The sequence below is a fragment of the Primulina eburnea genome, chromosome 7, assembly GCF_022965805.1.
Source record: "Primulina eburnea isolate SZY01 chromosome 7, ASM2296580v1, whole genome shotgun sequence".
Classification (NCBI taxonomy): Eukaryota; Viridiplantae; Streptophyta; class Magnoliopsida; order Lamiales; family Gesneriaceae; genus Primulina; species Primulina eburnea.
This window is the reverse complement of record NC_133107.1, coordinates 1,836,901-1,852,533: the sequence shown is the minus strand read 5'-3', so window position 1 is coordinate 1,852,533 and position 15,633 is coordinate 1,836,901. Positions and strand designations below refer to the sequence as shown.

The window sequence follows — 15,633 nt, the reverse complement described above, 5'->3', positions numbered from 1 at the left end:
GCATCCGATTTCCATTATTTGTTGCTAATCTCAGCTATAACATTCTTTTGTTTGGCACCTTGATAATTGACGAATAAAATTTGTTTAAATATATGTAAAAAGTTGAGCGTAGCTGCAGCTGATAATCATCGATATGCCAAAAAGAAAGCTCTCCAGAGGACATCCACTGCTCCATTTTGACATCCCATTTCTCCAAAGGCTTAAAAGGGTAAAATGGGTTGAAAAATTGGTGGGTTGGTTTTTAGAGGTCAGGAGAGGGGATGAAGCTGTTAGGGTTGGGACCCTTTTTTCCTGTTCTGGTTATTTGGGTGGAGGAGAGAGGAAGACGTGACATTTGGATATATAATTGTACGGCGAACAGTGTATAGATTGTAAGAACATTGTTTGGATTCTAGTGTTTCCATTCGGCGTTGCATAATATCTTTTCTCCCACTGCCTTGGATTTGACTTGATCTTTTGTTGTTTTCTTCACGTGTATATATACATACATTTAATACATAGATACTTATATATACATACAATGCATAGGTATTTTATGTATATATATTTTTTGTCATTGCATACATATATACAGACACACACACGTACACACACGCATAGGTATTTATGTTTATATTTTTTGTCTGTAAAGCAATGAATTATTTTAGGTACATTTCAGTAGTGGTTGGTTTTCTGAGTGGACAATATATGGAAAAAAAAAGGAGATTACTTTTAATCGAGTGGGTTTAAGGTCAAGATGCGCATCAACTATCAAGATTTCCTGCTTAAAAGAAAATGATATATGGACGTGTGTGGAGGTAAGTTTGTTTCGGAGGAACTATATATAGCTGCACCATTATACTGACTAAATATTTTAAAATATATTTTAAAAAAAATGCCAATCATATCGTATATTAATATTAACGTTGATAGGGTTAAGCATTAACAATTAGGAGTTGAGTACCGCTTGAACTCAACCTATCGAATATATAAGGTATCCATTATCTTAAATGTTATTTCCTTTTCTTTTTTTTTTGTTGAGCAGGTCTCTTGTGAGACGGTCTAACGAATTTTTATCTATGAGACGCGTCAACTCTACCAACACTCACAATAAAAAGTAATATTCTTAGCATAAAAAGTAATACTTATCATAAAAAGTAATATTTTTTCATGGATGACCTAAATAAGATATATGTCTCACAAAATAAGACTCGTGAGACTCTCTTATACAAATTTTTGTCTTTTTGTTTATAGAATTGTGGAAGTGTTCATATATTGTTATCATTCGATACGAGCGAGTTAAACTTGGAGACGTGAAATTTTATTTAATCATGGCTTCCAAAATGTAGCTAGCTAGGGTATATTGTTCACGTAGTTATTTCTTGAAAATCGTTCAAGAGAGCGTAATAGCAGACAAAACACGATTGTTAGACCATAGTGTATGAGATTTGGAAGGCTCGTAATATTTCAATTTTTTATAAGATAAGAGTCCAACCACGATGATATGAATATCAAAATTCATGTTACCTCTCCAATTTTCCTTAGGAACGTAGTGAAGTACTAGTGCATTTTCATTGCTTGAGTAGATTTTATGTTTTAGGCTGAACTCATTTTGTATATAGACCGGTTATAATCGTTGTATATTGTAAATTCATATATTTATTTGTCGATATAATTCGCAATTACGGATTTAATATATATATATGTGTGTGTGTGTGTGTGTGTATACGTAATTAAACATATTTTAAATAATAGCATGGCCCACTGTGTAAAAGGCTGCTGAGTCACGTGTGATAAGGCTAATGGGGCGGGTTGGTCGACGCTACCCGTGCATCATGATCCAGATCTTGACATGTAACAAAAATAAATAAAATAATAATTTATTATTTTACTTATTATAATTAGATATAAGATATCGAGAGTGGTCAAACCCGTCCCGTCAAAATACGTTATCTATAACTTTAGTTTTTAATTTTTTGGATTGAAATTATTTTATTTTATTACATTTTTTATAAGAAAATATATCTTTAGAATTTTTTTGTTATTAATTGAATATAAGTCGATATATTTTAATTTATGGTAAGACTGTTTTTTGTTCCGAATATTATTTAGACATACATATATAATGATTCGTTAATTTTTAAATTTTTTTTTAATAAACATAAAATTATATTTTTTACGAGTCCAACCCAAATTTAATTCGTCAGCTTCACGAGACGGTGAAGGTACAAAGAAAGGTGGGGCGGGTCTTGAGTTTTACCAGACCCGCTCCAACCCGGACATGTTGCCATCCTTACTTTAGGACATGATTGAAACCTGATTGGGCCTGCCGCTTTCCCTTTAGTGGACCAAGTGGGCATAGCTAAAACTGACTATGACCATTCATGTTGGCCCGATAACTTGCAGCCTGGCCCACCTTAAATGCTAAATTATTTCAACAATATATTTTTGAGTGGGTCTCATGTACGGATCCTAATTTGTAAGACGGGTCAATCCTACCCATATTCATAATAAAAAGTAATACTCTTAGCATAAAAATTAATATTTTTTTATGTATGACCCAAATAAGATATCCGTTTCACAAATACGACCCGTGAGATCGTCACACAAGTTTATGTCTATATTTTTTTGTTTTATATATATATATATATATATATATATATATATATATAGACACACACATAAATATTGGAGGTAACCTTGTTAATTACGCGTAACCTTTTTTTAATGAGAAAACTCCAATCTGTGGACGGAAAAATCAGCGTTAGGACATGTGACCATTTGTGATAAGAACCTTAATTCACACGCTTTCATTTTTGGATTTAGAATTTTCTTCTTCTTTTGAATTTTCCTTTGAGAGAACTAATGACATGATATCATCGGAATAATTCTCCAATCACCATCTAACGTTGGTACATTTAATTGAACCCAACTGAAAAAAAAAATCGATTTTACGTATATTGATAAATATTCATCGTTCGACGTGTTTTTGCTGTAAAAACAATATCATGTATAAGAGCGTTCTGATTATAAACTAAATGATTTAACTAAAATATTATATTTGATTTGCGTGGAACAAGTCTCATCTTCTTCTGAGGAGGAAAAACGAAAGTTGAAATTTTGGTTGGTTGTAGAATTTTCAATTTGGTGCCATTTGCCAAACCTAGCTACCACAACCTTTTTTCACTGATTTTTCAACACACACTTTCCACCTTCTTATTTGAATTTCAAAGGTCATACGATAATTATTTGTGTTCGATTAATAAGATTTATTTATTTTTGACATTTTTAGTAATAAAATGTTCTTAATGTTTTTATACATAGATTAAATTAGAATCTCCCAACATTTGTCTATTGATGTGTCAGAGGAATCAATAAAAATATATATTTCATTTTTTTATTCCCAAAATAATTAAAAATGTGGGATTGTTCGAATATAAATGAATTGAGATAAAATTAATATATTATATAATTAATAAACTAATAGCCATAGAATCTTTAAAATCGGACATAATAAATTACAATAATTCGAAAAAAGGAAAATTGCCATTTTAAAGCTCATCTATTATGATCAGTGTTTTTATAACCGGACCGTTAATCGAACCGATCAAGCCTTAAAAAATGGTTCAACCGGTTCCACCGAACGGTCGAACCGGATCAATAAAATTAATATTTTATTTATTTTATATAATAAATAAAATAGTGAAATATTGATTATTTATGTTTTTATAGTTTTTACTTAATTTTTAAGATGAAAATTACAACAAATATCCAAATAAACACCACTTTTCCGGTTTTTCCGGTTAAATTCGGTTTTTTCCGGTTTAACCGAGTTTTATCCGGTTTTTCCGGTTAAACCGGTTTTCCGGTTTTTTCCTTATCTCCGGACCGGTCTGGAGGCCGGTTCGCGGTTGAACCGGTCCGACCGGCCGGTCCGATCCGGTTTGGAAAACAGTGATTATGATTTCATACTCGAATATCAACTGATGTTATGAATTTAAATAAAATAATTAATCAAAGTATTTGTTGATGTGTGTTACCCAAAACAATAACGTAGGAGCATGTTTTTTTTTTTAGACGAACTCACAAATCGATATTCTAAAAAAAAATAATATTCTTAGCATTTGCCTCACAAAATATAACAGGTGAGACATTTTCACGTAAATTTTATAATTGTAGTCCATCTCAAGACCTCGCGTCATTGTTTTGAAGCTCACGAAGGAAATCATATTTGAATAGTAATAATAATAAATAAAAAATATTATAAATTTAAGATTTAAAAATTCACTTAATGCAAGTCGTGTTTGAAATAAATTTTTGATCTGATCAAATCTCAATGGGAAGAGGGCAAGTCCAGTTTATAAAATCTAGAGAACACAGCAAAGTTCTTTGAAAACGTGTAAATTCTGTCTTTATTTGATCAGCACTTATATCTTTGTTGTTTATTGTTATTGTTACTGTTATGAATGAGTCGATGGAGATTTATGCGTACCCACGTCATTCTCTGCCGCCGTCTTCATCGTCATCAGCTGCGGAATCTTGTTTTCTGGGTTCACTGGTGAATAAGATCAAAGAGTTCGTTCGATTTGCTATTTCTGCCGTTGTTGGGAATGTTTTCTCTGCAATTTTAACGTTTTTCTTTGCCCTAGGTCAGTGGTTCACTACTCTCTATGCTTCATTGAATTATATTGATAATTAGTTATTGGACTAGTAGCATGTCAAGACCGAAAATTTTCGATTCTATTCAACGAAATCCTGTTGTTTTTGTATGTTTTCTGAGGTGGGTTCGGTGTTTCTGGTCCGGGTTTTCCCAGAATCTTGATTGTTTTTTCTAACATTTGTGTGTAGATGTGTGTGGATTTTTGTGTTATGTTTAAGGTTTAGAAAGTTCTACCAAGTGGGTCCTTTCAACCCATTAGGGGAAGCAGGAAAAATAATGTGAAGTATAGAGTTCATGAAGATCGATGAAAGAAATGATCAATTTTTCCTTGTCATGGAATTACTAAGGAGACCGAATTCAATTCGGAATGCAAAATTCCCAAGATTTAAATGTAGATTTGTGTTTTTGTGGTTTTAAGAATTTTCGCGAATTGTGCAACAGCTGAGGAGAGTTATCTGTTTTTTGTGTCTGCTTAAGATTTTGGTACTTAAGGAGCTACTTCTTGATCTACAGTGGGTACGTTATTAGGAGCCATGACTGGAGCACTGATTGGTCAAGAGACTGAGAGTGGATTTGTGAGAGGGGCTTCGGTTGGTGCCATATCAGGGGCTGTGTTTTCACTCCAGGTCTTTGAATCGTCCCTACTTCTATGGCAGTCTGAAGAATCCGGGATTCAATGTGTCTTATATCCGGTATCATTTCTTGAACGGATTGATAAATCTTTACAAGCAACTCACACATTTGAAAGCTAAAATCAAACGGCATTCAATTTCAATGGGCTTTCCTCAAAATTACTTGAATGTATGCTATTATTTAATGAAATTATAACCGGTAATTTGCATTGTACAGATTGAAGTGATAGCAAGCCTTCTGAGTGGTAGACTTGTGCGGGAGCAAATTGGTCCTGCTATGCTTAGCGCCGTGCAAAGTCAGGTATTATGCTGCACATTAGCCACGTAGATTGATCACAACTTTTGTTTTGCGAAAAAACTCACTGTGACACTTTGATTAGCCATGGTCAGTTTACTAGTTAAATTGAGTTCTTTGACTCTAATAAGTTTCTTTTGTTGATCAGATGCTAGCCATTGAAGCAACATTTGAAGAATCCCCAAACATTTTTGACATGGGTGGGACAAATGGTTTGTTGGAAGAGACTGTCAAAAATATCCCAAAGATAAGAATGACCGTAGACGACATTGCTGATACTTCTGGGGAGGGAGTCTCTTGTTCGGTCTGCCTTCAGGTGTTTCCTCAGTTCTGTCCCCAGTACTCTTCATTCTTTTGCTCTTATGTTTGGATAAAGGATTTCATCAAGGAAAATCTGAATCAATTTCATTGATTCTTACCCCATATTCCTTTCAAGAAAAAACAAGCAGTTTAAAATATCTTAAATTTTGTTTCAAATGATGATATGAAAAGAGGAAAGTCTAAGTAGCAGAAGATGTAATACAAAATATGTTTAGATAAATATCTCTTTAATGAAATCCCATATCCCATTGTTGCCAATTTTGATCAATTGAACTGAACTGGAGCTATTCTTTTGAATTTATATAGGATTTTCAAATAGGGGAGACCGTGCGAAGTCTGCCCCATTGTCACCACTTGTTTCATATACCTTGCATCGATACTTGGCTGGTAAGACATGGTTCTTGCCCATTGTGCAGAAGAGATCTGTGATGCTGCTCTCTGTGAATTGCAAACGCTCGTGTTTTTATTTTAGAATTCCTCTGTACAGCTTTATGTATGTTGTTTCGAGCACCATGTACTGGATATAATGATCACCATTTTGTAAATAAAGTTTTTGAGTTGAGACTGTTTCCCCATATCCTGCTGACATGTGCATGTAATTGTCGCCGTGCTTGTGATTCATCTTTCGTCTGAATATTCTATATTTACAAGGATCTTGTGTTCTTGATTGTTAGAATCAAGGATTTGACGAGGAAAACGAAACTTGATGACTGAAGTTTCAATTTTGTTGAGTTCGGTTTGGTCAATTCCTTGAAACAACTTTTAATCTACTGCCTTTAAATGTATGAAAGAGAATATGATTTTAGAAGTTTCTCTCTCTCTCTGGAGGGGTGAGGTGGGGTGGGGTGGATAATTTGATAATACACCATGAATTAATGGAAATTAAAGTTGTGGTGCTGAATTTGAAGGAACTGGGCATCGTGAACCAAAGGATTATCTGTTCTTCCCGGCGGGGATCCTGACCACTCTATCTGCTGCATCCACTTGATTCTCTACCCTCCATTTTCTGCATTTATACATAGGGATGTAAATGAGCCGAGCTGTTCGCGAGTTTTTCGGATCTCGGCTCGTTAAAAAGCTCGTTCGGGCTCGTTCGTTAAGCTTATCGAGCCGAGCCCGAGCCTTATTTTGGGCTCGACAATTTTGTTGAGCCGAGCTTGAGATTAATGATGTTCGGCTCGTTAGCTCGTGAACATGTTCGATAATAGGTTCTTGAGCTCAAAATTGAGCTCGGCTCGTTTAGTTGGCTCGTGAGCTCGAGTTCCAGCTCGGCTCGTTTAGCTGGCTCGTGAGCTCGAGCTCGGCTCGTTTAAGTGGTTGATGGGCGAAAAAAACGGAAATATCAGCGACGGTTTTTAATAAACCGTCGCTATATAGCGACGGTCTGCATTAAAACCGTCGCATATTAAATTTAGCGACGGTTTATTAAAACCCGTCGCTATTATAGCGACGGTTTGCATCAAACCGTCGCTATAATAGCGACTGTTATGAATAAACCGTCGCCGATTAATATAAGCGACGGTTTTAGCAAACCGTCGCTGATGGCAACGGTTTTGGGGTTTAGGGTTTTAGCAAACTGTCTATAAATTGTCGCGTTTAGAGACGTTTGTAACATTTGCACTTAGTCATCCTGAGTGTTTATTAAATAGATATATCCGTTGTCCTTACAATCGAAAAAAATGTCAGAACAAACCATATTTAGACGAAATTACAAACCATTTGTGTTTCCTAATAAAAAGTACAAAATTGTTGATTTCAATCGAAAAAAGAGTCTTGGATACTACGAACCATTTGTGTTTCCTACGCAAGCCTCGCAAGTTATGTATTTGACTTATCCAACAACGAAGAGAGCAGAATCATATTGGATGCATGTGAGTACTCTACGTAGGCGAGCTTATGTCACTGATGTTGAGCAAAATACTGAGCATAATCAAATTGATGCGAACGATGCATTTCAAAACAACGAAAGTGGACCTCATGACATCTCAACTCAATTTCTTTTATCGTCTCAAAATCTAGTCGATGTTAATGTTATGTACGACAACGAAATTTATTTGAACTGAAAGTGAAATAGAAGAAGTTCAATATTCGAGCGACGATGTTCGTGACATTTATTGAATTGTACTTTGGAAAAAATATATATTTCATTAATTATAAATGTTAATGTTTTACAATTATTGAATTTATTTTAGCGAGCACGACATGGCAGATATCCAACGTCATGAGAGCTATACGTTCACACACATCGACATGCAGATGGATCTTTCGTTGACACGCGATCCCGCCTGCTCCACGTAAGTTTATTAAATTTCGTTATTCTCATCAACGTTACATTAAGAAAATTCAATTTGATTCATTTTAAATCAACAACACAGGAGGAGATGTAGCGCTACATGGCTGATTCATTTTGTATGAAACACTTGTATTATTATTTACAGATTAATAATATGATTATATTTCTCAAATTTGTTAATTTTTTTTCGATTATACAGCACAATATATTTTTATTTCAGATTTAAATAATTATAACATTTTTAAAAAAAAAAACATAATAGCGACGGTCTAAAATAACCGTCGCTTTTTGGCGACGATGTCTGTAACTAGCGCTGAACTCTAAATAGAATTGCTTCCAACCAAGGACAAGTTTTTCTCAAAAACAATGTAGTAGCCAGTCATGAAGTTTTCTGCAGAAAGATTGTTAGAAGACATTGATAGGCAGTTCAACAAATTCACAAACAAAAAAGGTTAGTAAATGAAAGTTATATTAGTCTTGATGTGATATTTAATATCAAGAAGAGTATAACTGCCATCTCTGTGAACCTCTTTCAAAAATCGAATGGTCCGATTCAGCATTTACATAGATGATTATTATGAATGTATCGAATACATATATAGGTCATTGCTACAAGTTACAATTTGGCTTGTAGTCGACCCACCTGGATCGTACAAGCTTAGCCCAAAATCCTGCAATGGCGAGTCAAATAAGTTAAGATTTACCACTATATCCATTAACTTCTTATGGGGAAGAACCAAGATATACAACAATATAGTTTTCAGTAGAGAATTTGACATGTTCAGAATCCTTTGATATGCTAAAATTGGTAAAAAATCTACGTAGAGCAGCGGATTCTCTCACAAGAATCGACATCTTCAAGAATACCTAAAAGCTATACAAATAACATCATGTATATTTAATACACCTCCACTGACAAATTTTTTCTGAAGCAACCATCTTATATGCACACACAAAAGCAGAAGGCATAAAGGTGACATTCGGAAATAATAATCAACTGAATCATGGAAGGGAACATACAGAACTATAAGGCGAATCATCTGTAGACATTTCGTACAGTTGCAGGGAACCCAGAATAAATCACTCCCTGCATCAAGGGCCACAAGAAAATTCACAGCCGGCGTCGTCCCAAGGTCACTATTGTATAAAGCAAACTGCAGCAATCTCCACAGACAAATCAAAAACATTATAATCAACCAATTCACTCTAAAATAATCTTGTAAGAAGTAAACAAGAACCCGACGAGAACCCTCGAAAAGATTAACGCTACACATTACTTGTAAACAGATGCTTACAAGTTACAATCCTAAAGAGCTGGTAGAGTTGCCATCAGAGAGAATGAGAGCGCCATCTGAACCAGACAATCTCCTCCCATGCAACACGAGATCGCGACTTGCTAAAAGCACATAGGATTCCCCACACTACCATTTTCCGTCCACTTGTGAGCCTGATAATTGAAATACATTCTTAGTTGGCTGCTTTTTCTTCAAATTTGTAACGCCAAAAATCACTGATATGTTCACGTCGACATTGGACTTGTACTACCCTTTATTGACGATTTTGGTCATTTAAACAAAAGCAATACAGTATAATTCACGTCGACATTGGCCTGGTACTACCCTCGTGCAGATGGGCGACTCACCAACCAGAGCGCCCCAAACAAATAGGACATAAAAAATTATACAAGATGGTTATGAACACCTATCAGTTCCTATTTCTACGTAGACTTGACTAATCATTCAAATAAATATCTCAATATTTGCTTTTTTTATAAAATAATATTAACTAAACTTTTGAAATAAGAAATGATATTCAGCAAATCCACTTCAAGTTGCAAATCAAATTTATGGCCGTTTCTTCGATGTACTAAATTAATGTAGCTATCAATAATATGTCGCTGGATTAAGACCATTCGTTATATTTGTTTCTCGACAAAAAAATGTTGCATAATAATGTGTGTTTGAGTCACACGTTTCGAATTATCCGTTTTTGTTTCATCTTTACTTCTACAAAGAAAGAAGTCGGGAGAAAATAACTCAATACTTTGTATTAACTAAACTCCATGTATGGAGTAAATGTGAGCAATGGGTCTCAACTAGCATTTTTTTGAATCGGCAACATTATATTTTGGTTGCATTGTAGCATTGTTTAGCTTTCATGATAGTGGCAAACTGGCAATTCAAGTGGAGTACATTTTATGAAATAGAACTCAACAAGAACTTCAGAACTAGAGGATCTCAATTCAAGGGTAAGCAGACACAGGAGGCAATGAGAATGTCGGGCCACGGTCATCGATCGCACTTCCAATCGTTTTCCATCTCCTTTTCAATATAAATAAATAGATCGATTACACATCTGATCTTTATGAGATGTAAACTACAAATGTATGATATCATTTTTCAGTATATACGCAGATATGCTATTGATCGTAATTGACTGAACGATGTATGAACATCTTATCATTTGGACAAGATGAAGAATACCCGAAAAAGTTCGAAGGGGGAAGAATCTCCTCCGAAACATAACATTCAAGTTAACCATTCACAGACGGCGTTTCATTGTATCAGACTTGGTCATAAACGCAAGACCATCATACCAGCCTTAGACATAACACATACACATAAAAAAGACCACGACATCGAATATCAAATCAAGCAGCTGCTAGTCATCTCAAAAGTCGAGGAAATCAAAACCAAATAGTACATTTAAACATCCGAAAGTGAAGAAAATCAAAGTTCCATCATTCACATCGAAAGACTCTCCAATTCCAACAGAAAACGAGAAATGACGGAAGAAACTCGTGCAAGAGTTTCCATTGTCTTCCCAGTATTATTTTTCAAACCATTTTTATTGATAAATGCTCCATTATTAAGTTGTATTTTGTAATTCACCAAGATGTTTACCCTGTCGTTTAGGTGCCTCGAGGCATCGCTCTTATCACACATCAATATCATCAAAAACAACCATCTCTAGTTGGAAAAAGAGTTTCCAACATAAGCTGATTGTAAGCCTTTCTCAAATTCTTTAAAAAAAACATCCATGGATCCATGGCAACAGAGGATAAAAAGGAAAATGAAGTGTTGAAAATTTGTCATTAGACGTGTTTGACATGAATTATGATGCTCGTCAGCACCAGATCACTGCCATAGCTTCAATTCCCAGATGTTGACAGTTAAAAAATGCTTCTATCTGGCTGCTTTTTCATCCAGTGTAACATTATTGATTTGTGCTGAAATCATATCCTGGCTAGGTATATGGAGTGCCTGAGGACTTGTACCCGGAGAATAAAGAGCGGGAGGAATTATCCATTTATTCCAATCATTTTTACATCTCACTTTATCACCCTGCAAAGACATGTTTTAAAAAAAAAACAATCATTTAAATGGCTGAGACAATATCCCATGTGTGGTGTCTAATTCTGATGTGAACTCAACTGGAAGCAATTTTTGTGCTGCTCAACCTTAGCCAACTTCAAGATCAAGTTAATTGAGTCCATTTGAGTGACTTTATTTTACTGTATTTGGACTATCTACTCTATTTTATTGTTTGCGCTGATATTAAAAATGATTTTGGGGTCGTAAACCTGTTTCAATTGTGATTCTTGTGGTTCACAGCAGGCTATCCCATGCCATTCATTTGTGACCTCATAAGTCTTTCATCAGATTCAATCATGATGGCCACTGACATCATAATATGGCTTACAACGGGCCAAAACCTAGTATAAGTTTGAGTGAGCCAAAAGTGGCAAAGTTGAAGAATTAGATAGGGATAGATTTCCTCACACCTTCTGCTTGTCTTACAAGTATAATTATGTGTAAATCGACTGGAACTAGATTCACAGAATTAAACAGTAGTAATTGAAAAGATTCAATGAAAATAGCTCACCTGCACTTCCACGACATTTGAAGTTTGTACAGCATCAAGTATGAGTTGAATACTGTCCGTCAGCATTGCAATCTGTAAAGAGAATCGTATAAACTGGTATTCATGGCAACAGCTAGAACAAACTTGCCAAGCAAGAAACATCAGCAATCATTCAATTAAACAAGCTGACATGGTCGACCCCAAATCTTTCTCATTCAATTATAATCACCCAAAATTTCCACTAGTTAAAATGATCCATATCGGAATAAAAAAGAAACAAAAAACGCAGCCATGCACTCTTCTTTCAAAAGGATAAACATTAGTCACAACAGTGCTTGTGTACCACATCTCAGGATCTGCAGCCTAGCTAGTCTAGAGCATTTCAGAGGGGAAGTACTGTTATATGTGCAACATGCTAGATTCTCCAAATTTATAATTGCATCCGACATCTTTATTAAAAACTACATCACAGATCAGATACTTTGGTTCAAGCGAAATAAAGGCTTTAAATGCCATACTGCCAAAAGTGGAAAAATGCATACACATCCAGATATCATAGCCCACCCAACAGATATGTCATTAGCTTGCCCAGAACTTTGACAGAACATACTAGAATAAGATTATTAAAAGTTCGCCATATCTTTCACACTTCCAGAGAACTATCTTCTTTTTGCCTAATAGGTTTCTCCAATCCCATCTTTCCCTATAATTTCTGCATTAGTAATCAAGTTTTGGAGCATTTCAAATTCTCGATCCCATAACTCACAAGGTTTTTTCTCTTAACACCATTCTCTTCATGAATCTTTTTTCATTTCTTTTAGCGACCATTAAAACTCTCCTGTTTCCGTTTATCATCAAGTGCATATCCCAAACAACTCCAAAAACTGCAATTCAAGTTTAAGTAATGTAGGCCAAAAAACAGTTCGTGGACTCCCAAAAAAAACATAACAAATTGTGGACAGCATAAGCAAAAAGGTACGGATCAAGTTTGGTCAACTTTTTTTAGAAGTTCGGTCAACTTACTTTCTTGAATGTTGCTATTAGGCTAATAGGAACCCATCCATCTCCATCCATGTTCTGGCGCAAATAAGTATCCCTCACCAAGTTCTCACTACTGCAGAGTAAAAATAATTACGAAAACGGAGATAAGAAGTTAGTCATGTAGCAATAGACATCAATATTGAGAAAGGATAACTGATCAACTACAATACTAACAAAATACCTAAAATAATAATCTATCTGGCTCACTATCTTGGAAGGCAAGAGAGGATCTGTCATGGTATAAAACATTTGTGGAATTGGAACCATAGATATCGGTCTTAGTGATTCTGGATGAGGCCCAGTCATATAAAATACAGGAGATGACATTTCTGCATGTTTTATCAAACATTAGCTGACATGAAAATTTCCTATGCTAGATGGTATTCTAAAGCAGCTAGCCTCACCAGGGTAAACGATGGGAGAAACAAAGGGATGCACAGCTATGGGGGGAGGTGGCACAGATATAAAAGGTGCATTTGAAACTGGACTGCGTATGAAGGGCCTAGAGCTAACTCTCTGCCGTGGTGAAAGGTTATCTCTGGGGCCATAAGTTCGATGAGCATTACTCCAATCCTGCTTCCCGCGTTCTTGGTCTCGCCTACCCCCATGGCTGTGATGGTAAGAACCATCTCCTCGGGATTGTAGCCCACTGTTGCTCCTCTTAAAAGAACCACGCTGCTGGTACAGCTCATTTCCGCTGGAAGATCCCCCTTTTGGTCCAGTATCCCTATTCATGTTGTCCCTAGGCGATTCCCCAGCAGAGGCCCCAGATTTCCCAGGATTAGAAGGGGGTGCTTCAACTACAAAACTCTGTATGTGTGGCGCCTGAGATGGGCTTCCATTAGAAGTAACGCTGCTGTGACTCGAGCCACCACCAACTCGTTTCATGGATCTCTGTCGGTTGGGGACCACATGGTTCGATGCTGAACTAGTGGTAGAGATACTAGCGTTAACAACTTCTTTCTGCAAAAAAAAGAGCCTAATGAATTCTATATGACATAAAAATGTAATTTTACAGGGGAAACTTTCTAACAGCTGTAACAAGTAAGAGGATCGTTATATGCCCAATGTTAAATCGAGAAAAACATAATACCCAAGAACTTAACGCCATCAAGCAACAAACATCAGAAAATTGCATACGAATGTGCCAAAGGTTAAAGAAACTTCAAAAGAAAGTGTAGCAAGAAGCAATAAAAAACCTGCAGTGGAGCGACTGATCCATGGAAGATAGCTTTGGGAGAATCAGTCGAAGAAATTTTAGGGGAAGCACGAGTAGATTCTGATAGAGCAGGCCAAGAATCTGCTCCCATCACAGCACCAAAATCTATTGTGGTACCATCGGAAGAAGGCTTGTTCCAAGCTGGCTTCTTGGTAGCACCTACATTATCACTGTTCTCAGGCCGGGGGTCCGCGCCAGCAGCAAAAGACGAACCATCCTCGGTCAAGGAACTAGTAGCCGCCACAGGTATTCCATCTTTTTGGGAAGCTAAAGAATCCGAAGGCGCGGAAAAGGAAGAAGCCGCAAACTTTACCTGATCAACCATACCCGCCAGCGAAGGAGAAGATGAAGCATTGTCAGGGAGAGACGGAACTCCCATAGTCGCCGAGGCCCGACGCAACTGGCGATCCCGAGGAGAATTTTGAGATTGAGATTGAGATGGGGCAGCGGGGGAGTTAGAAGCAGCAGCCATCCAGATATTGAATTTTCCCGGAAATCAAACAACTCAATGCCACCGCTATGTAGCTAGCGATCGTAAATTTAGGGTTTTCCCTTCCGCCTACAAAATTTGATTAGGGTTTTGCAGATTTCAAACAAACAAACAACAGAACGGCATCGATGTCGGAACACTACATCCAAAAACAAGAGTTCCGAATAGAACCAACAAATTATCAATAAGAACGAGAGAAAGAGAGATGAAAGGAAACAAACAAACGATGCATCGAATCGATCAAAAAACTTCCCAAGACTGATGATCCAAAGCCGATCGGAGCTGGAGAAGCGGCCGATGAAGACGGAGGGTTAAAGATCCTCCCCCCCTCTTCGCTTTCTTATGCTACTGACCAATGATCATCTCCACATAATTACATACATCACAGTATGAATGTGCGTGTGTGTATATATATATATATATACATATCAGCACAGTAACCACGCTTTGTTTCCCAAGGTTCGTTTGGTCATTGTTTGGACGCTCCCTTACAAAGGATGTTTTGCTGATTATCGTGGACAAGTAAATTATTATTTAACTACATGATCATGTAAAAAAAATTAGAAATAAAAATTTACCTCGAGTACAACAATTGCTTGTTATTATGAGAACAATTAAAATATTGTGTTATAAATGATGTATTGATTTAGAAAGTGGAACGAGATAAAATGTATTTGTTTGAGTACAACAATTGTTTATATCGTGAGAACGATTGAAACATGGTGTTTGGAATGACGTATTAATCTGAAAAGTAAAAACATGATAACATTTCCGAGCTTGAGCTTGGTTCGATAAGCACAATTAACGATCTCAGATGAATTTTTACCGTACTAAAATCC

The 15,633-nt window shown here is 36.1% G+C and overlaps 2 protein-coding genes across 2 annotated transcripts; one reads left to right on the top strand and one right to left on the bottom strand.

The window, feature by feature from the left end:
• Window positions 1–4,264: 4,264 nt before the first annotated feature.
• LOC140836466 (NEP1-interacting protein-like 1) lies at window positions 4,265–6,460 on the top strand. Its single transcript, XM_073202006.1, has 5 exons — window positions 4,265–4,628; window positions 5,153–5,331; window positions 5,489–5,572; window positions 5,715–5,882; window positions 6,194–6,460. The coding sequence occupies exons 1-5, from the start codon at window positions 4,442–4,444 to the stop codon at window positions 6,314–6,316; spliced, it is 741 nt and encodes a 246-aa protein (XP_073058107.1). The 5' UTR covers window positions 4,265–4,441; the 3' UTR covers window positions 6,317–6,460.
• A 4,403-nt stretch (window positions 6,461–10,863) lies between these two features.
• LOC140836465 (la-related protein 1C-like) lies at window positions 10,864–15,253 on the bottom strand. Its single transcript, XM_073202005.1, has 6 exons — window positions 14,285–15,253; window positions 13,490–14,048; window positions 13,267–13,414; window positions 13,068–13,158; window positions 12,066–12,137; window positions 10,864–11,524 (listed from the first exon to the last, which is right to left on the bottom strand). The coding sequence occupies exons 1-6, from the start codon at window positions 14,774–14,776 to the stop codon at window positions 11,366–11,368; spliced, it is 1,521 nt and encodes a 506-aa protein (XP_073058106.1). The 5' UTR covers window positions 14,777–15,253; the 3' UTR covers window positions 10,864–11,365.
• Between the last annotated feature and the right edge of the window lie 380 nt (window positions 15,254–15,633).

What these genes read in the sequence shown, in the direction of transcription:
- LOC140836465 (XM_073202005.1), bottom strand. Translation starts at nt 14,776, where the DNA reads ATGGCTGCTGCTTCTAACTCCCCCGCTGCCCCATCTCAATCTCAATCT. An exon ending in CAGATAGATTATTATTTTAG is followed by an intron (nt 13,159 to 13,266) that starts GTATTTTGTTAG and finishes TTTACTCTGCAG; the next exon opens with TAGTGAGAACTTGGTGAGGG. An exon ending in CAAATGTCGTGGAAGTGCAG is followed by an intron (nt 11,525 to 12,065) that starts GTGAGCTATTTT and finishes ATGTCTTTGCAG; the next exon opens with GGTGATAAAGTGAGATGTAA.
- LOC140836466 (XM_073202006.1), top strand. Translation starts at nt 4,442, where the DNA reads ATGAATGAGTCGATGGAGATTTATGCGTACCCACGTCATTCTCTGCCG. An exon ending in AACGTTTTTCTTTGCCCTAG is followed by an intron (nt 4,629 to 5,152) that starts GTCAGTGGTTCA and finishes CTTGATCTACAG; the next exon opens with TGGGTACGTTATTAGGAGCC. An exon ending in TTCAATGTGTCTTATATCCG is followed by an intron (nt 5,332 to 5,488) that starts GTATCATTTCTT and finishes TGCATTGTACAG; the next exon opens with ATTGAAGTGATAGCAAGCCT.